At 41.1% G+C, this 22180-nt stretch overlaps 1 protein-coding gene across 1 annotated transcript; it reads right to left on the reverse strand.

The window, feature by feature from the left end:
* Positions 1 to 10302: 10302 nt before the first annotated feature.
* On the reverse strand, positions 10303 to 20301 carry SUMO1 (small ubiquitin like modifier 1). The gene is made up of 5 exons (XM_039718913.1): positions 20155 to 20301; positions 15079 to 15153; positions 13807 to 13884; positions 12114 to 12185; positions 10303 to 11290 (listed from the first exon to the last, which is right to left on the reverse strand). Exons 1-5 carry the CDS (start codon positions 20164 to 20166, stop codon positions 11222 to 11224), a joined length of 306 nt encoding a protein of 101 aa, XP_039574847.1. The 5' UTR covers positions 20167 to 20301; the 3' UTR covers positions 10303 to 11221.
* Positions 20302 to 22180: the final 1879 nt, after the last annotated feature.

Genomic DNA, 22180 nt, shown 5'->3' on the forward strand with positions numbered 1-22180 from the left:
TTACAGCAGAGAATTTCTTCCCAATATCAAATCTAAACCTACCCTCTTTCAGCTTAAAGCTATTACTCCTTATCCTATCACTACATGCCCTGTAAAAAGTCCCTTTCCAGATCAATTGTAGGCCCCTTGAGGTACTGGAAGGTCTCCCCAGACCCATCTCTGAGGAAGCAAAATAGAGACTTTCCTTTTTCCAATGCTATTGATTTAAAAATATATCTTAGACCTATATTCAGAAAAACCAAACAGGACATCCCAGAACATACATACAGAACTTAAAGTGTGAAATGTCAATATTTGTAGCTTGATCTTCAGAGAAACTGAGCACTTGATGCTGCTAAAGTGACTGACAGCTATGGCTTCACATCTCCCCTAAACTAAAAATAAAAAGCAGACTATGAGTTTCTCAAATATTTCAAGATCTTTGGATGACAACTATTACAGAAATCAAACTGTAATTATTAAAATATTCACCGTTACTAAATATGCAAAGCATCTGCAAATGAGTCTTTGGATCTTCATTACAGCAAAAGAGAGAGGAACTCACCTTAGTAATGAGGAGGCAAATGATCTGCAAAGAGAGCAGCTGCAACCTGATAAGCCATTACAGTTACACAGGTTGCTCATTAGATGGCACTGACAGGGTATTCTGAAGAGTTTCAGGGCTTACAGATGTGCAAAACATCTGTAAGCCCTGATATTGAGAGGTTAAGGCGGAAGTAAAGCAAAACCTCAGGATTTTTCTGCACCTTCCTAAGCTTTTTCTTAAGTGGAATCAAATCTAAATTTTGATTGTTCATTTTATTGTTACTTTCGATGATCTTTCAGTTTTTAAAATACAGGATACAGAGCTTGAATCTGGAACAACAGTTGAGATCTCCCAGTCGTCAGGAAATGCAGGAGACATTTGGAATAAAAAGTAACTCTGAAAAGCAGTATATAAGGGGACTTACCACTAAACACAGAGGAGGAAAGAAAATACCCAATTGACAGCAGCTTTGATCTTGTAAGTCCTGTGGCAGCAAAACTTCCTGCCTCTTCCCCTGTAATGTCTTTGACTAACTATTACTGTTAAAAACTGGTTTCAATCATGGTTCAGACACCAATGGCAATACATTAAGTGCTGTCTGGCTTGTGTTACAGATTCTGTCTGCTTTGTACCATCAGGATAAAGTTAAGGTGGCTAAACAATCACTCACTTGCAGAAATTGTATACAGTCGATTCTCAAGTGATGTATGTGCACACAGAAGTGCAGGCACTACTGACTAATGGTAGAACAGCACTGTTCCTTATAGCCCCTCCCGAGGACCTGCAGCACTGAAAAAGCACAGCTGGGGGAGCCAAGGAAAAGCTCTTGTCTCAAAGCACATTCTGAGGTGCCACCCGTTTTCCCTCAGTTGTTGTTCTAACAACTACTCAGAGGCAGCACAAAGCTCACAACTCCCCTGTCTCATATTGCAGTTTGTCTCTACTGGATAGCATGGCCTTCTACCATTCGTACCCAGTAGAGATTGAGTTAATTGCAAACATTTGATCTAGACAGACAGACAGAAGCAGTCAAGACTTTAGGAAAGCAGTCAAGGCATCAGTAGTGTTGATTAGGACAAAATCATCTGTTTCAGATTAATAGCTGTGTGCATGAAGGCCTTAATATTTTCTCCCCAGTTTTTCTGTCTGAAGTCCATTACAGTCCTGATGATGCATCCTTTTTGACCATAACAAATGAAACTTCAAAACCAGTTTTTTGGTGTATTTTATTATTTAGGTAGAGTAAGAAACAGAAGAGGGACAGAAAGACCAAGAATATGCATTTTAACAGTCACCAAGTTATATAGTTGGGAAAATTATCTTACAAGATTTAGATAAAGCTGCAACACTTGGGTCTTATTTATTATTTGTTCTCATGTTTACCTGCACTACAAAAAAAATCTTACATAAATATAAAAATATTGACAAAAGGACCACATTTACTTCTAGACTGAAATGTTTGTTCCCTGAAGGAACAATCACCACAGTATCTACAACATTCCAGTTTTCCCTAGCTCAGGCCATCTCGCCTCCAAGAGCCACACAGAGTACCTCTCACACTGCAGCAGGCAGGAGAAGAGGGGCTGTGGAGATGAGAAATGGTGCTTGCAGGTGCTGGCAGGGACTTATGCTAAAGAAACTCCCATTAAATGAGGAGAAAAAAAGAGAACAAAGACTTACCCAGTCCTTTCTGGCTGTGGCGCGTCCTTTCTGGCTGTGGCTACTCTGCCACCATCCTCCGCCACACAAAATGGCTGCTGCCTCCTCAGGGCACCTGTGCCCGCCATGGACGACAGCCGGGCTCCTTCTCCTCACAGGTGCTGTCCCAGCCACACTGAGGGACATCCAGGCTCCCCTCACAGGTGCTGTCCCAGCCACAGTGAGGGACAGCCAGGCTCTCCTCGCAGGTGCTGTCCCAGCTCCCTCAGCAGCTCCCACCCCTCATGGAGGCCCCTCTGCAGGGCAGCAGGGGGCTGTGTCCCGGGGCAGGCACTGAGGGCTCATCCCCAGCTCCCTCTCGGCTGATCCCACAGCCTCACAGCCGGCATCGCTCAACACAAGACCTGCCCCTGGGGCTGCCCCAGCTCATTTTTCACCCTAAGCACAGGTGTAGCCAAGCTCAGGTAACTCCAACTCTCTTTTACCCTCACTAGCAAGAGGATTTGTGTTGTTTTTTAAATGTACTTCAGCATCACTCACACAGGCAGGTATGGCATTTCCCTCACAGCCAGTATCCATGGCTGTTTGCTCACCTGCCCCAATTTCATGCTCCCTTACCCAGCTAACAGAGTTTTATGCTTTTTTAGACCTTACCCGTTTCCTTAGTGACCTCTTTTGTGGGGCTGGAGGAAATCCCTGTACCTGCCCCCTTCCTTGCTATGACTTCAAAAACATTTAGAAAACAATACAGGGAGAAATATAAAGTGGGCAGAGGTTCAAGAATACAGCTTAAGTAGCAACATTTTGGGACAATAAATACTAGCAAATTAGCATAAGAGTCATCAGGTATCACACTGGCAAGTATCTGCTGGAAACAAAAAAAAATAAAATATAAATCTAAAACATTTGTCATATAGAGAAAACAGGTGGCATTGGTCACAGTGACCAGAGAACTCCCACAAAAGCCAAAACAACTTTAATAAGTACAGAAATCATATCTTGCAGAAATTTTAAATGTCCATTAAGAACAGAAAAATAATAATTTACAGACTATAATTAATAATGCTCTTAAAGTTGACATTCTTGTTCAGATTCTTCCTGAAAAATGCCAAGAAGAGAAATATGCACAGAAAAGAGAACAAAAAAAGCAGAAAGGCAATGTCAGAAGTGAAGAGGAGGAAGGAACAAGAACAGAAATGGAAAAAGAGCAGTAGGAACAAATGGAAAAAGTGAAGGTAGATCTGGAAAAGGAACAACAGGAGCACGGAAGACATGTGGTTAGTGAGGATAATGTTGTCATTTGAGAAGGGAACATTTCAATGAAATGACAACAGAACTACTGTTGTCTTTGCTTTTCCTTTGCAAGCCAGGAACGTGCATCTACACCTAAGGATGTTTCAGCATGAAAAAACATATAGATAACAACAAAGCATGTGAAGAAACCAGCAAATGCTTCAGCACTCTCGGGCAAATTCCGAACCAGAGTATAACACAAACCTTTTAATCTCAAACACGTGCATAGAGATAACAATAAAGCGTTTTCTAACATTACAGAAGGCTAACGGAGTGTGAAGAAACCAGCAAACGCTTCAGCACTCCCGGGCAAATTCCGAACCAGAGTATAACACAAACCTTTTAATCTCAAACACGTGCATAGATAAAGTTCCATCTTTTAGCAGAATATTAGATTTTTCTTAAGCTTAGTATTGCATGCATGTCTACTAAATTAACTTTTAAAAAATATTTTAATCCATTTGTCATTACTCTGAATTCTGACTTTTCAAAGTCTTTGTTGATAATGAAAAAAATCAGTATCAACAGTGAATCAAAGTCATTAAACAAATTTAGGTTTTCAACCTATTGTACCTAGCTTACACAGTGAGTTCATGAAGACAATATTCCACACTTTCCATATAACACTAAACCTACTACTGAGCGTTTTGCCTGACAAAAACCTCAGGAAAAGGTTATAAAGATCTCGCAGCAATGTAGGTTATTCCTTAATTATATAAGCATATTATATTAAAATTAAAAAAAAAGCATTAAGGGCATTTTTGTTCTTTACCTCTGCTGACATAGCTTTAGGAAAAAACCCAAACCCAACAAATACTTGAGGCAAAGCTCTGGGAAACCGATCAGTATCAGAAACAAGCTATTGTGGAACATAATCATCACATTTCTAATCACCTTTTGAAATGTTCTGCTTACACAAAACAGCTCATTTGACACCATCTCCTCGCTCCGCGTCCGTCTGGTAATTTGCCATTGGAACGGCGTTTCCCGGGAACAACAGCGACCTCCTCGGGTGGGCTCCAGGAGCTGCAGCCTACCTGGAAAGGCCGGGACGCACTGCAGCGCCTCCCGGGAAAACAGGCATCGCCGAGAGCCCCAGTAGCAGGAGCAGCATGTTTTAATCACATGTCTGAAAAGAAAGACTTAATTTTTTAAAAATTTATTTATTTAATTAGTGCCATACCCTGCTTAACTTTATTTCAGGAAAAGCAAATATGCATTCAAATCAAACTGCTGGACTGAGAACGCCAAGATGACTGGAAAACACTTTGAACCACACTCATGAGGTGGAAGACCTTTAGTTTTATTTTCCTTAACTTCCCATTCTCAAAATAAGGAGAATATTCCTTTGCTTCATGAACCTCCTTGATTTTCTTTGATGGTCCCTACTCCCAGTGTGAATCCTTCTGCAAAAATAGATCATTTTACTGTCACTCTGTTTACATTTAAATGTCAGCCAAGGCTTTCCATTGCCTCATTTGTTGCATAGCCCGAGTTCTTGTTCTGGGTTTATGTCCTTGTTACAAGAAGATGCATTTCAATTATTTTCTTCCAGCTCTTACTTACTGAACTTTGGTAACTGTTCCTATGTACTCCTCCATCCCTTTTCTCCAAATCTTTGTTCCATGTTAGCCACATACTCATATCCTGTATTCCTCATTCCTTCTCAAAAGCACATGTGAAAAATGCAACACGGGCTTTTTTCCCCTTACAAACAGTGTCAAGGAAAGTAGACAGCAATTTTTTAAATATTTCTGAACCAACCAGATACATGCTACACAACACTAATCAGCACCTTTATTCTCAGTTGTCTCCCCTTCACTTTGGCAATCTGCTGAGCTCCTCTGGCTGGGATCTGCTCTTCTGGCAAGAATGCTCAGCAAACCCAAGGTTGCTATAGCAATTAATAATCATTTATGTTTTAGTTTACAGAAACAGAAACGAGAGGAGTGGAGGTGCCATGAGGAGGAGGTGGCAGCAAAGAAGTCACAATTAGAGAAAACAGCACAAGAACATATTTGGCAGCAGCAGGATTACCACAGGAAGCTTCTGCAGTTCCAGAAGAAGCAACAGCTAGAGGAACAGGGAGTAGCAGATGGTCTCTAGAAAGACTAATGCTTACTTTAGCAGTAGATAGTTCATCAGAATGGATGATTTCTGGTAAAGACTTAGCCTGTGCATCTGCCTGAAACTCCTGTGACACTACATCCCAAATTTGCAGTACCTAAGCTGCTTCTCTGTTAAACAGATATGGTAACAATAGTCCTCTCTGCCACAGTCCCTGCAGCCTGAAAAAAATTCCACAGCCTATCTAGGCTGCAGTGTGCAAGATTCCTGGCAATTACAACATTCCTACTACATCTGATTGTTTGTTTTCTCTCTGAAAGCCCAACTCCCAGCATCTACAGTTAAAAAAAGAGAGATTAAAACAAATAGTTGCAGAGAAAGGCTTGAACAAAAATCCAATTACAAATTAAGAAAAACTCATGTGAGACAGTATTAAATGCTCGTAATGACAGTATTGTAGCAGTATTTTTTTATCTGTAACTGATAAAGTTATTTCTAAATAGAAAGTATGTAAACAACCAATAATTGTTGGCGATGTTTCTAAGAGGGACAAAAATGCAGACAAAAAGAAGGGGCAATGTGGTTAGAGGAAGAGCGCCAGCAGCTGGTTGACATGGCAATAGAAGACCTGGAATTCAAAGAAAAAAACTAAGAAATTGCAACATATAAGGCTAAGGAGCAAATGAAGAAAGAGGAAGATGCTAGACGACCTCTAGAGGAATACAAAATACAAGCACAGCTTTTAAATTTAATCAGAGATGTAGCTATTAAGCAAAGAGTAAAGTTAATTTTTTTTCCTCAGTTATATTAATGCATCTTTATACCTAGTGCCATCCTATACAGAAATACCTCTGTAGCAGGAGTTCAATCAGTGTAGTTAACACTGGAGAGCACCACTGGTACCTCAGGAGTTAAACTGCCATCAATTCCAGCCCCAAGACACAATGCTCTTCTTTTTCTACTTGACCAGTTTTTCAGTATTTCTCCAAATTGCACCAGCAATTGACATCCACCTGTCTAATTATTTTAGCTTATAACATATTACAGAAAGAAACCCAACTGGATTTCCCTGAACACCTGAAGTTATGGTTACCTTTACACAACCCATCAGAGCAGTCTCCAGAGCTTCCACAACTTCCTGCAGCACCTCAGAACACAGGAACTGGGAGGCTGCATAGTACACATTAAAACACTGCAAATTGTGTAACAGGCTTTGTAGGTCAATTTATGAGCCACAGAGCACTGCCAGGGATAAGAGGCCAGGCAAGAACCACAGCTGAGCAGCAATTAGCACCTACCACATGTTCTACGCTTATTGCTGTGACAGGAGGACAAGCTGGCCTACAAGAAGGTATCAGCACAAGCCAGCATGTTCTTCCACAGCCTATTCCAGACCTTGCTCAAAGACAACTCCCAGGGGAAGCCCAGGCTCCTGCCCAGTGCTACAGAAGGCACCACGCACACCATGGCTGAATCAAAGAAAGTGCCAGTGCACCGGCAATGAGCTCACCAAGCGTGTATGTGTCAAGTCAATGCACTGGCTTTCTAAGCCCAGAAGGAATTCTGTCTTGCATCCCCTTTATTAACACTGTTTGGAGGCAGAGAACAAATCTGGAACCACCTCAGCAGTCCAAGGAACGTGACTAATGGAAGGTACCAGAACAGAACATACTCAACATGTCCTTCACCCACTAGTGTGTTCTCACGTTCACCTGTTTGAAAAGCTAGGCCTCAAACAAGTATAAAAGAGTAAGTAAATGCCTGGTGCTAGGAATGGGTCACTGCAGTGAGTTGTTTCAGCTGCACTCAAATTCAAGGATCCAGTCTGGCTCAAGGGAAACCTTTTGGCACAGGTGCTACTCATGCACATATTTATTTTCCTAGACTGCAGCACTAGTCTGTGTTGACATCCCACCAACAGGAAGTAAACGCATTCATGTTTGGTCAGCCAGTAGAAATGAATCCAGACAGACCTCCTGAGGTGCCAAATAGATTCTTCGGTCCATTTTGTGTAAAGAGATAAAACAACAAAATCACCAGGTTTCAAAAAGTTATGAAGACCTCAGTGCTTCAGACTTCAGGAGGAATCATCCAAAACAGTAAGTTGCAATAAACATGCTACTGTAAGAAGCAGCTAGATTTCAGATTCAGCAATAAAAAGACTACAGAGAAACTGTAGCAAGGTAAGTTCTTATCTTCCTTATTAACCAGGTTATCTTCCCCCCCCCCCCCCCCCCCCATTTGATATTTTCTAGCAAAGTGTAACACTTGTAGCTTTTATTCATATTGCAGTTCCTGTAGTTTCCTGTGGAGAAGAGTGTTTAGTTTCTGCAGTCTCTAAATTGGAGCTGAACTTCATTAGATATGCATTAGGTACTGGTTCTAAAAGCAAACCAAAACCAGTTTTAACATCCAGCACAATTCCTACTGATCTCTGTAGAGTGCTTCAGAGGTTGATTTTCTCATTTAAGAAAATTTACCTGAACAGCAGTAATTCAAATGTGCACAAAGATGCACAACACAGGTCAACACAAATATCTTAATACTGTATTCTTAAATAATTTCAATTTATATTAGGAAAAGATAAAAACTACAGTAAATAACTGTAGCATTTCTAAAACAATACATGGCTAGTCAAATTCATGGCAGAATTTATGTTTAAGCCTTATCTAAAATTAACTGAAGCCTAAATTCTGCCAACACTTATGCATTTAACTTAAAAACATCCAAATTTTATCAAACTGGTGATCATGCAGACATGTTTATACTTAAGAGACTACACAAATCCTCTAGGCACAGCAGCTTTGAGAAAAGCTGTTAAGACTGATGGTTTTGTAAAGTGCCTTTCAATAAAGCTTTTATACATCATCATAGTGAACACTAAATATATTGTCACAATTCAAAATAAAGTATTAGCTTCCACCTTCTGTTCCATTAACTGACTCAGTGAAGATGAGTTTCTTCTCCCAACACCTTTTAAAGCAGTTAAAACCAACCTTTTCCTAATATACAGGTAAGCAAAGACAGAAAAATTACAAGAGGGAAGACTTTCTGTTTATCTCAAACATATGAAATCCAACCTTATTTCCAGTTAGAGCCTTTGAAACTGTAAGTGCTTTAAAACTTCCACTCTAGACCATGTTTTTAAAAAGAAATTCTTGGAAAAGTACTAGCTCTTTCAAAAAGAAAGAAAAGGGGGAAAAAAAGTCAAGCCTAGCTTCTTGACTTCAAAACTCAGGTTGGTTTTACTTGAAAATTCAGGTTTTATTTCAGCCTGTAATTCCCAAGAATTAACTTATTTAAAAAGGGTACTAGTGGATCTGTAGCACATGCATCTTCTCATTTTGCACAGAGCTCTCAATATTAATCTTTGAGGCAGGGGACAGTTTTCCCCTCATTACTGTTCTATCAGCAAAAACATGACTTTGGACCAGCAGCTCTGTTGAGGCTCTTTGAGGCTTCACAACCAGCCTGAGAAAGAGGTCAAATCAGTCTGTCACTGGTTCCACATCTACTCTATAAAGAAATGTATTTTAGGACAAGGTTACAGAACAAAAAGCAATCTTCGCCTTGAGCTTCATCCTACTGAAGCTGCATTTTGCAGAAAACCCTCCTCCACAGTCTCAAGAGAACCAAGTGCTTCAGCTAGAAAGCTGATATAAATGAGCATATAAAAACAGATTTGGAAGAGGAAAGTGAACAGCTAGAAGCAAAGATAGTCAGGGCAGCCACTAGAGTACTAGCATCAAACCCCAGGGATGTGGATTCAGTTCTCAGCTCTGCTTTCAGCTTCCACAGTGACCCCAGTAGCTGCACCTCAGTTCCTAGGTTTGCAGAACAGAGATAATAGGGACTTGCCTACAAAAAAGAGCATTATACCAATTTTAATTTAAAAGATTATCTGGTAATAGTCACAAGGCTGTTTTATTTCTGGTAATCTAAAGCAAATGTATTTAGTATTTTAAAAAAGCATTAGGAGGTAAATGCAGAGAAGCCGTGTCGTTCTGCATCATCGTAGCAATCCCTCTTTCCTTAAGAGCTGAGCTACATAGAATACTTTAAGAAAACCCCATATTCTGACATTTTGTAAACAAAAATTTTAATCTTTAAAAAACTGCTTAGTGCAACTATGCATACAACATTATTACTAAATCAGGAACAGGACAACCACAAGCATGAAAGAAAATGCACTCTAGCTTTACAGCAAATGTAATTTTAAAAAAGTACTTAAAACCTGCTCTTTTTTCCAAGTATGCCAGCATGTGTCTTTAATTGAAGCTGGCATTTATATGGAACTTGATTTACAAAACAAGTCCTACTCACCTGCAAAAGAGGTGATGCAGGGAGAGCCGTGAAATCTTCTCTTCACATTACTCTGCCCACTATCTCCCACCTCAGCTTTCATATCAAGTAACAAGTCCTCAAACTGACCATTTAGAACCTGCAGGTAGCTGGAACATGTAGACCCTGATAATGATGCCCAATGAACTGTCATGACACCTCCATGTCATCCATCATAGATTATTTAATGGTACCATATCATATGAAATGTAGACATTAAAAGCCATCTTTATTTACTTCCAAGTTGCATTTTCAGTTTAAATTCTGTGCATGAAGTGAAGGTTTATGTAACTGTATGTGATTAGTCTCTTTCAAGAAAAGAAATGGCTAGTAGTCTCTAAGAGTCACCTGCAAAACAAGCAGATCAAGTATTTTACTAGGGCAAGCAGGAAAAGAAAAAAATTTTATGAGGTATATTTACAGAGCACAATTTTTTTTTCTGCCTTCAACTTATAGTCACTGGAAAAGCATACCCTAATTATAACTTCTAATGGTTTTGCTCATTTCCAATCATTTGAAAAGAAAATGCAAGTTGTTTATAAAATTGGTTTTCTTGTTTATTTTAAATGAAGCTGGTACAGACAATGTCCATTCAAAACCCACGTCCCAGGCCAAAAGGTACAAACAAGCGTGTCAAAGTAACACCAGTTGGCTGCTGTGAACATTCTTGCATGGATACCTGCGCGTACTAATTGCTATATGAGGTTAAAATGCTTCTGGGCTCTTCTGGTAATATTTAAAAATCATTAGGGTTTTCAATTTCACGTCTTCAGCAAAGCCATCTCTGGAGCAAGGAACAGATGACAACAGTTCTAGCTTTTCCATTTCCAACTCGGCGATCTTCTTCATTGGGCCATCAGCATAATTTAAGCAAAATAGCTCTGAGTTATATGGATACACAACTTCTCCACAGTTTAGTTCTCTGAAAAACTTCATCTCGCACTGAAAGTTATAGTCCAGGAGTGAGACAGTCACACATCAAAACTTCAGGGCAGATATGGAAGTCATTAAGAACACTCGCCCACCTGGCAGATCTTACAGCATTCGTGCCTGAAATGCACGAACCCAGTGAACATACAAATGCATGTGAGTACATGTATTCCTAAAGGGGAGGGCAGAAGGGAAGAGGGGAGCAAGGTTGCAGCTGGATCACAGAAGTTCAGCACAATGAAAACAGAAACAATAGTGTATAATGAGCACGAGAATTCAAAATACCAGACGCTTGAAAGTAAACTCCCAGAGATGGGGTGCCAGTTTCAGTGTTGAACACCACATTACAAAAGAACTATTATTTAAAAATAAAAAAGGATTAAGGGGGAAGAAAATCAGAAGGATCTAAACTGTTGAGTGACCCCCCGTCTGTTCCTGATAAACTTCAATCACATCTTCCTCCTCCATCCCCAGCTGTGAGAACAGAGAAAAAAAAGCAAATAATTGTTATTAATAATTGTATATATCTGGTGTGATGAAATCAGAGCAGGTCCTAGACAAATTATACAATGCTTTGTTCCTCTGTCCCGTCATAATTCATCAAAAGGGTGAAGGAAGTTTCAGTCTCCATCTCACTAGACAACATTCACAATTTTTCTTCTGTCTTAGGTATTTGAGTCAAAGCAAAAGCCTTACAGCAAAGACCCACTTGTGGCACAGCCCACATCAGCCTGGAAGTTGCTGGCTTTACCTTTCTCTAAACCCCTTGTTTAGAGGGAACAAGGACATCACCAACATCACAGTGAATGCATCAGCTGGAGAGCCACATGAATTACATCTACTATAGTGCACTACTAGCTCACAGTGCAGCTTAACACCTACACCTTGCAACTCAAAGCCTGTTTACAGCTGTTCTCTCAGAGAGCAACTTGTTCAATTTCACAGTCAACAAGTTTGTTTGATATTTCCAGAAGGTCATTATTATGAGTTTCTTCCTGCTTTTTCGTAACAATTGGTGGAAGTCACTGGACAGAAGTAACTGTTTTCTGTTTATTTACACTTTGATCTACTAAATGTGAACTAAATACATATTTATTCCAAAGTCATACTGAAGTTCAAGCTCAACAATGGGAAGATTCCCTTCATGTTTTTCCCTTCCTAGCAAGCAGTGACTACACCCTCCTTTCTGAGGCGTTACACATGGAGGTCTAAGCAGGCTCCTTCCAAACTGCCTGCATTACTAAAAGATCCTAGTTAAAGAAATATAGTCCAACTATATTTCTAGGAAGAAACTCACCTCCTTGGGGGTATGATTATCAGTAATTCTCTGACCCTCGAAGAGAAACCTGAGTGAATTCATTGGAACACCCTAAAAAAAGAAACACACATATAAGAATAAAACCCAACTTACTGAATCTTATATGGGTTTACAGGAAAAAACATTTTAAATAAAAACAACACATGAAAGTCATAAAAGAGTGTTAGTTCCTGTTACACAGGGAGCTCAGATATTCTGTTGCATTCACATAGACTACCAAGAAGTGACTCAAAAAGTGTGATAGTGCCAAAACGCATGTTTGTTCCAGAGTCTCACTGGAGTTGTAGCTAAACAACTTGGAAGTTTCCTTAGCTTTTTTAACTTGTCTTTATTTATGAATCAAGTACTGACTATGCCCTCTCTCCCAAGATATAGTTACACAAGTATTTTTCTGAACAGCGCATCAGCCTTATTTAAGGATCCTAAGACAACAGGAGAAACATGATGTTTACTCCATGAACTCCTATTGCTTTCCCAATCTTCTATGGCTACAGGAAGGAATCACAACCTTTACCATTATCAGTTCTGAAAATGCTCAGCACTAGGAACAAGAAAGAGCAGAGCTGAGGGGAAGAAAAACGAACAGCATTCAAACAAAGTGAAACAAACATCCCAAAGGTAAACAGAGTTAAGCTAAAGTATGTCTGTTGCACAATGTGCCCATGTTCTGGCAGAATGTCATACTTCACATCAATAGATAATGCAAACACCTCATCTTTCCTTCTCTTGCAAGTTATGAGCAAAACAAACTCATGTGGAATATGACACAATTTTAACACTTAGCTCTCAAATACTGCTTGCAAATAACGAGGCAGAAAATTTTCTCAGGTAAGGACAGATCTTCACACTGTTTCAACAATCCCTCTGGCCAATGTGGAAGAAATGTCCATAGTCCCTTACCAGAGAAAGGCTACTTGACACCAAAAACTGCATTGACTGCTGCAAAGGAAATCACAGACCCTCCAGAATTCAGCTCAGGAGATAACAGGTGTGTTCATTCAAACAATTATTTCTTTCTTTAAGAAAGAATTCTACACATGCATGTTCATTAGTCAGTAAGAATGCTGCATGATTTCCAAGATGGTTTTTTAAAATGAATCATAATTTTAGCCATTTGGATTTGGCTACAAATGTATCTGGTGTTTGATCTTTTCTTTCCTCCTACTCCAGAAAGGCAGCAAAAAATAACACATTTCATACAAGAACACTTCAATGACAAGATCACCTTGTCTCAAAGTCTTAGGAAAAAGCCCCCAAAGTATTATTACTTATGATTATATCTCCTGAAGTGAACTCAAACACACTTATCCAAGAAAAGGCCACACAAGGCATCTATCCCCAAAGCTGAGGGCAAACTAGGCCAGGGCTTCTGGAAATAGCAGCTGTGAATCCACAATATCCATCACAGAATCTGGAAGTGAAAATATGTTTTTGTTCTGTAACAATTGTTACTATTTACCTACATACACAACAATTATTATTGCAGATTTCTTTAACTTTGGGTATAACTTCACAATTGTCTTACATAGGAGTACTTTTACTTGTCAAAAGAAATGAGGAGATCCATTATGTTTGTACCATCAGATACCTCAAAAGTCTTTATTTGAAAGCACAGTGAGAAAAGTGGTTTGGGTTTTATTTTCTTTTTAAAGAATGTCATTGTTTCACAAACCTGTCTTTGACAGTACGATTCTTTGAGTTTCTTGAGGTGTGTTGTCATTTTCACCTTGAAGTGAATTTCACTGCTGTCCTACGGACAGAAAAGAAAAAAAATTACTCTCCCTGTAGTAACTGCTAACTTTATTTCTAAACATTTCATTAAGAAGAAAACTGACACAAAACTTACATGAAACATGGAATGGGATTTAACTATCACCATGCACACTTTGGTGCATCATGACATGAACCTCCAGGACAATTTATCAGTCACTAAATTTGCTACGTACTTCCACAGGAAGCTCTTTTTTAAAAAAACAGATGGCATTTTATAGCCTTAGGCTCAACATGGAGTTTTGGATTTCAAATGACTAAAACCTATACATGGTTCAGTCTGTGCTACCATCTTTACCCAGATGATATACTTATGAAATACAAACATACATATGCAGGGGATTTCTGTTCTAAGATTCTAAAGAGACAAGTTAAAGCTTGCACTTCAAAATATATACGAAACCTTGTTCAATTAAGAGTAATTATCTAGAAGTTAGGATACAGGCAGTCTTGGCAACACAAGACTAACCTAAGGAGAAATCTCAGGTCTTATTATTCTGTAGTCTTTCCCACTAGCCAGAAGATGCAAGTAGCTGCAACTGTCAGAATGGCTACAGATAAAACAGAGAGGTTCCGTGCAAAAGGCATGTGGGCCACTTCCAGCTTCTCAATGTGTTCTCGTAACTGCTGATTAGGCCAGCAAGAGGTAAGGCAGTTTCTGTTAGTCCTACTTGAAAGTCATCTGTCTCCACCCAACTGCAGCAAACAATACAATTCCAACAAACAATCCTAGCTGTCATCTGAGCTAGAGGTTCTTTGCACAGAAGATTCCAACATTCTCAACATTCACATTCCAATGCAGCCAGAATACAGACTTCTAATCCACCATTCATCTGGTTGCTACATCTACCAACAAGACAGCCAACAACCCTCTTCCTATCCCTGAAAAATGAAGCTGACCTCATGCCTAGGGTACTACACAAACTTTGAGGACCTGAATTTATCAAGCTTACCACTTATTTCATTCATACCCTTGGATTAATTAATCCCTCAATGCATCAAAAAAAAGCATACCAAAGTATTTTAATACACATTTCTGGCAACTGGAAGTAGTTTATGGCAGGGGAGGATCACACTGAAGAACTGAAAGTATCAACTTGCACTTCATCATTTCTACTGTACAAGAAGTCACACCTCCATCAAATGTCAACAAGCAATTATGTAAACAACTCACCTGCCCAATGACTTTGAGTTTAATGTACTCCCCTTCTTTCTTATCTCCTAAGTCCTCAGCTGAAGGCTTTGCTTCCTGCAAGAAAAACATTAAAAACCCGATCAGTTCAACACTTCATTATTTCCACTGGACAATATAGCAGCTGTCATCTTCTTTACTGTGTGAAATCAGACTACTCAAGGTGTCTTCTTTCTTTCTTTGTGTGTGTGTGTGCACAAAAATAACAGCAACATAGTAATATGAAAGGTTGTCTGTCTACCTGTGAGAAGCTTAATTAATGAGAGAAAAGAAACCACAAAGAACATAAGAAATGAGAGAAGAAGCATTTGGAAATAGATGACATACAAAAATCAGAGGCTTGATTTTATACCTCTAACTCCTAGACAATAAACAAACTGCAAAAACCCACAAGAAGTGTACTCAGAGGCTCAGATATTTGACAGAAAAAAGGAACATTGTGAGGAGAGTAAACAGAAAGTACTTGTGACACCCTATTGACTTACAGAGAGTGACCCATGCAAACATTTTCAACCCACTGCATCAAAGGTAGCCCATACTTTCAAAAGGCTGGTCAGCTAGCTTCTTTTCTATGACAACAAAAGAGCTTCCTTCTAACACATTTGTTTTAAGACCACAATACTTCAAAGTTTAAAAAGGTGCAGTTCCAAGCACTACAGTGTTTTGATATCTTTCCAGGGTAAGAATTAACTGTACAGACAAGTTTGATTCAACAGCTTGAACACTAAAGCTCATCAAAAGGGTTTAAGTGTTATACACTCTAAGACATTAATTAAGGACATCAGAGTTTTCATGTTACCAGTTGATAGATGAAACAAGTGAGAAATCAGGTACTATTAACCCCATTCCTTGCCTGTCACTACATATCCTGCATCAGGCCTTTAGCTATGTTCCACTGCAGGACAAAGGGATTTTACACAGACATCAGGTCTAGATGTGCTCAACAAAGAATTGCTCCCCAAGTAGTCATAACCACAGGTACCCTGCTGATAATGTTTGAAATCATCCTTTTATATTTTACTTCTTAACATTGTAGATAAAATAAACAAAGTATGTACAGGTGCCTATCACAGGCTCCCATCCCAAAAGGGACTTTTTGCTAAATGTACAGAAATATCCTTTGTATGGTTGGACTTGAAATCCTTCTCTGTTAAGTCCAGTCCATCCCAATAGGTCTCTATCTCCAGATTAGAACCTGTTTAATTTTTCCCCCCTGCTCCCTAAAGAAGTTAAAACACACACAACTTCTTTGATCATTAAAAGGAAAGGGCACAGGGTAAGTCAGCAAACACCCTTCCCATCTGTACCAGTCTCAATCTGGAGTAAAGAAAGAGAGGAAGTGTTTTTTCTATCAGTTTGACTCGCTGCCTCAACCCAGATCAATTCAGCTGCTACAATGGAAAGAAGTATGAGCCAGAGACTCCACCTGGTTTGAATACCTTTTATTTTTTTAATACCCATCCAGGCACAACCTATACTGCAGGGACTGATTCATCACCCTTCAAGCTCAAATCCAAAAACTCAACCCATGCCTTCAAGAAGCCTGACATATACAGGCCTTCAAGCAAGCCACTTCAGAAGCATGAAAGGAGTTCTTCACAGGTAACACAGTGAGATCACCTGTGTTCCCCACCAAAGCTTTCCCTAACACATTTGGACTCTAAGCTTCTGGGACTAGTTGCAGGAATAGAAACACACTGGTATTCAATCCTGACCAGAAAGAAAAACAAGAAGATGCAACTTGTTCTGGTAACTTGCACAGCTGTTCTAATGTCTTTACGCAGCATTACTAACTTCTAGGAATTAGAGCAAGATTCAGATCCCTACTGATCTGGTCTGTAGCATCAAAACCTGCTCCTGTTTCACTATTACTGAAAGAATTTCTAAGAACACTCTGTCCCTTTACATGACATTTCAGGGCAGTCACTGTCTGAATTTACTTTACAAATTGCCTAAATTTACTTTACTTTACAAATTAAGCACATTGTGCCAGCAGTAGAGGTATCTGTAGTAGTTATATAGTTCTGTACATTTAACAGATCTACCTACTCAGGCTTCCAAACCAAATCATCCTGTACAAGGTACTTCTAATGATCATTGCTACTATGACAGTGCCTCTGGCCAATATGAGTGATAAAACTATGATTCATATTTGATTTCTACCCTCAAGGAAAGAGGGCTCTAGTATTAAAAGCAAATAGGGAAAGCACCAAACAGTAGAATAAGCAGAGGGAATTGAAGTCTTCAAACCATAAAGATGCTTGTTTAAAGCCCCACAACCTCTCACACACAAAATAAGAGGAAAGAAAGTTGTAGCTTCAGGAAAAGAGAAATAATATCAAATCAAATAATAGAAGTGCCAATAATCAAAGCTTAAAATAGGAGTAAAATACTTTACATCAGGATACAAGACCCAGCAAGTCTGAAAATGCTCTCTGCAGTTTGTCAGTGAACTATACTGCCACTCAATGCCAAATGGTTAAGGCAACACAAAAACACTTAGGAATGAAGAAAGGAAGGAGATTGCAAAGTTGTTAAAACTACTAGCATTCATTAACAAAATCCTGGATCAGCAATTAGCAAGCAAGCCTCCAGACTTCTTGCCCTGTGAAAAGAATGGGTGCTTTAGGCTACCTCATGGAACAGGACATAAAAAAGACCAATACAAAGAGAACAGAAATACCACAACACTCCTATTTCTATCTTGTCACTAGACGCCTAAGGTTTTAAAGGTTTCGTTGCAGTTTTCCTAAAGAGCACAAAATAAAGCTCCTAGCACTGTCTCACACTTCTATAAGGACCCTGAAAAGCACACAAAGTTTCTTGGATGAAACACACTGGTATTGCTATTGCAACTAACAAAAACAAAACACACACAAAACAAACATCGTGAGGCAACATATTGCAAGTTTCCTCCTCCAATTTTCAGAAGGGCTCAAACTTCAATGTCTAACCTTAAAAAAACAAACTCTACACCCAGCATTATAAAGAAAAATCGTCAAAACCAAAATGACTAGAGGAATAGATGTACAACATACTTCCTAACAAAGCAAATACAAACTATAGCATTCTTCATTAGGAGTACATGAAAAGATAACATTTATATTCAAATAATGCAAAAACAACCAAAAACACTTGGAGGGGAAAACAATTTGTGTTTTGTTTCATTTTTGCTTAGATCCCACTAAGCAACCATGTGCTTTTTTTTTTTTTAAGTCTGACCTTCTTTCAAGCATTTTTTTTACTTATCATAACAGTCAATTTCCCACTGAAAATAAAGTAACTCTTCTTTTACTGGTGATAAATTATCCCCCTCTTAATTCCAGAGCCAAAAAGAACGATACTCTAAGCAACTCATAATTTTCGGTAATCCAGTTATTCTTGTAGGATTGATAAACAGAGGAATGAGATTTACAGTGCTGCATAACCTTACATTATCCTTCTATTTAAGCATCTGTTTAGCTGTTGTTGCACAGTCCCCCAGAAATTAATGACACAACATCTAACAGTGTTTTGCTTATCTATTAAAAATAAACAGCAGGCTCCTTGTTCACAGACCTTTAAAACACATAACCACAACAGGTTATCACATACATGGAATTTTACATACCTCAAACAGTCCCAAAGACAGAATACACATGTGTTTTAGCAGAAGTTGCCTGGGGAAGGATTTACCTAACTAATGAAAGCTGCTATTTGTTAAAACATGCCTTGGTTCACAGATGCAGACAACTACAGAGCAGGTCACGTGAACATCTGTCCATAAAATCTAGTTCAGAAATTGTTGGTGCGTTTGTTTGGCTTTTTTTAAAACGCAGTCACTTTCACGTATTTTGCTACGGGGGGCAACGTGTCCTCCTAGGAGGCAGCAATCGCTGTGCTCGCAGCTGCCCCTCTCTCTCCCCGGCGCAGGCACAGAGAGGCAGCAGCACCATTGTCAGCGGCATTGTGCTGGCAAGTCGGGGGCGGGGAGGAAGACCACCAGCGCACACAGCGCTGGCTTCTTTTCACCGCTCGCACTGCACCGAGGCTACTCCCAAAGCAGACACGGTATGCACTGAGCTGAGCCTTGTCTCTGGGGACTTTTCATTTCCTGGCTGGCACCAGTGCTATTCTTGACTTTCACAGCACTACAAGAAGCGTTTGTAGGTACTGACACTATCACGATGGTTATCACTTAGGGAAAAATCAAAGATAGAAAACAGTGCCCTATGACGATAATATGAAAAAATAAAGCAAAACAGAATACAAATTAAAACCGGAACGCTGTTTTAACTTTCCAGCAGCAGGTCACCTAGCCTAAAGCAATAGTTGTAAGCAAAGCACTGTACACACGCCAGGCCGAGCAACCCAGCAACTTGCGGTACAAGCAACTATTTAAGTCCCCAGCTCAGAAGACAGAAATGAAGGAAACGAGAATATTACTTAGAGCGAAGGCAGGACAGAGCCTTGATAAAGGACGGGGTGTTTAATACAGGCAAGCAACGCTCAGCTGAGAAAAGAGGGGGAGAAAACCAGGCTTTCGCATTCCTAGGGCGAACAGAGGACCTGGCAAGCCTAGCCTAACCCGCACAAAGCCCGCTCCGGGAGACAACCATCCTACCACACACCCGGGAAATGGAAAAGGAAAGGAAACAACAGTTGTGCAACGCAGCTCAGCCGTCGCTACATTCCCGGGTTTCCAGGGCCGGGGCTGCCCCGGCTGCGATCCCGCTCCGTGCGGACGCCGCCCCGACCCCCGAGTATCCCTGCCTGGAGCGCGACCGCGCTCCTCGCGAAACACCCCGAGGGAGGAGGAAAAAAGGATTAAAACGCACGGGGAGAGGGGCCCGAATCAGGCCGAGGTCGGCGATCGGAATCTATACACACAAACACACTCCCCTGGGGGAACGTTCCCCCCCGGCGCCCTCCGGGCGACCGCGACTCCGCTCGCCCCGGGCCGGGGCTGCCCCGCGGCGGCGGAGAGTGCGGGCGGGGCGGGCAGGCAGCTCCTCCCGCGCCCCCGGGGCCGCTGCGCCCGCCGTGCCGTCCCCCCGCGGCCGGGACAGCTGCCCGTACCTGGTCAGACATGGCTCGGCCCCGTGTCGTGCGGCAGGCTCGGCTGGGCCGCTGCAGGCGCTCCGCTCCTTTCTCTGCCCGCAGCGCAAACACAGGGCCGCGGCACGGGCGGGATTTCCGGTGCGCCTGAGCTCACTTCCCTCCCGGGCTCCGCCTGCCGCCCCTCCCGGCCCTCGCGCGGGGCTGCTGCGGCACCGGCCCCGCGGCGGAGAGCGGCAAGCGCCGTTGGAAGAAGCGATGAGCGTTAAGGGCACCGTGGCGACCGGAGCAGCTGCGGGGAGTGCAGCGGATGGCACAATGGTGATGAAGGGCCTGGAGCACCTCTGCTCTGAGGAGAGGCTGCGGGAGCTGGGCCTGTTCAGCCTGCAGGAGATCGTGCGGGGATCTCACGAATGCACAGAAATACCTCAGAGGCGGCTGCCAAGAGGACGGTGCTCAGTGGTGCTCAGTGACAGGACGAAGAGTAATGGCCATAAACTAAAAGACAGTAAGCTCCACCTCAGCTTGAGAAAGAGCTTACACTGAGGGTGGCAGAGCACTGGAACAGGCTGCCCGGGGAAGTCATGGAGTCTCCGTCTCTGGAGACATTCAAACCCCACCTGGCCATGTGTCACCTGCTGCAGGTGACCCTGCCGTGGCAGGGGCTGGACTCGACGCTCTCCAGAGATCCCTTCCAGCCCTGACAGTTCTGTAAAGTCACATGATCCTTTCCACAACAGCAGAGCTTGGAGCAAAAGTCACTTTCATTCCGCCTACCTCTAATATCTTGCTGAGGTTGTTACTAAGATAATGTGCCATAACAAAACTCACTTTTCTGTTTAGACACGATGCATTTTTTTAAGTCATTGTAACCATGCAAGCAACAGGATCTGCATGTGTTAAGCAAATCTGCACCAGGCAGTTGCATCTGAACAAATTTACAACGATACATCATTAAAACAGAACAGGTGCCCTGCTTTACAGCCTGGCTATTCAGAGGTCTGCACAAGAAGTAACCTCTACCTAAAAGATGACATTTAGGCTGCAAGCTGTTTGGACTATAGCACGGAGTCCTACATCCCCTCTTCAACTGCTCATCGCTGCTAGCACAAGCATATGCTTAGCTCTAAGTGGCCAGCAAAGAGAGAAAAACAGCACACATGAGAACCATAAAATAACATGAATGTAAAATCAATGAATCAACAGAAATTAGCTCAATTGAAATAGGAGATTATTATCCTCATGTTACTAAACAGAGCTTCAACTTTACCAGCTACCTTTGGGAAAGGGCAGAGCACATTCATTAGCTCTGGGCAGGGGGCATTCATTAACACAAACAGCTCAATGCTCTGTGCCATGTTCCCCTGCAATAACACCACACACCAAAGCAGCTGCACTCCGTGCCTGCATTTCTGCTTGTCACCGAATGCCAAGTTACCAACACAGCTACACCAAGAGGTGCACTTTTACCAGCCACTGGAACCATCAGTATCCAGACTCATGGGAATTAATCACAACTGTTAAAACAATTCAGAATTAACAAGGGAGGGAAAAATAAATAAAGAGAACCAAAACAAATGCTATTCAGAGCTACAGAATGAAGATGATCTTTTTTAGGCAAGGCCAAGCAGTCAGAAAAGCCAAATACGTTCATGCTATGCCAAGCTCACAGTAAGAGCTCATTGTGAGCTTAATAACACACACAAAGCACCAAAATAAGCCATGCAAGAGCTCCACAACAACACACAATACTAACAAAACAGAAAATGACAAATATTCTACCCTGAACATTACTGCTTTTTATAAATTCTAAAGGGGTTTTTTTAAAAACAGAGCCTTAATGTACTAAGGCCAAAGTCTCAGACTCTGGCACAAACCCAGTCTTTTCAAGTAATCCCATAATAAAGCCAACACTCAGATGAGTCAGAATGCAGTTACCTATCCACAGACATAGCCATAAAGACACGGGGTCAGAATGTGCTCAGCAGCATACACACTAACAGCAGCACCACCTTCCCTGACTCCCTTCTTATTCCATCAGTTGGGG

Source organism: Passer montanus, unplaced genomic scaffold (genome assembly GCF_014805655.1).
Source record: "Passer montanus isolate IOZ18808 unplaced genomic scaffold, ASM1480565v1 scaffold1, whole genome shotgun sequence".
In the NCBI taxonomy this organism is placed as follows: domain Eukaryota; kingdom Metazoa; phylum Chordata; class Aves; order Passeriformes; family Passeridae; genus Passer; species Passer montanus.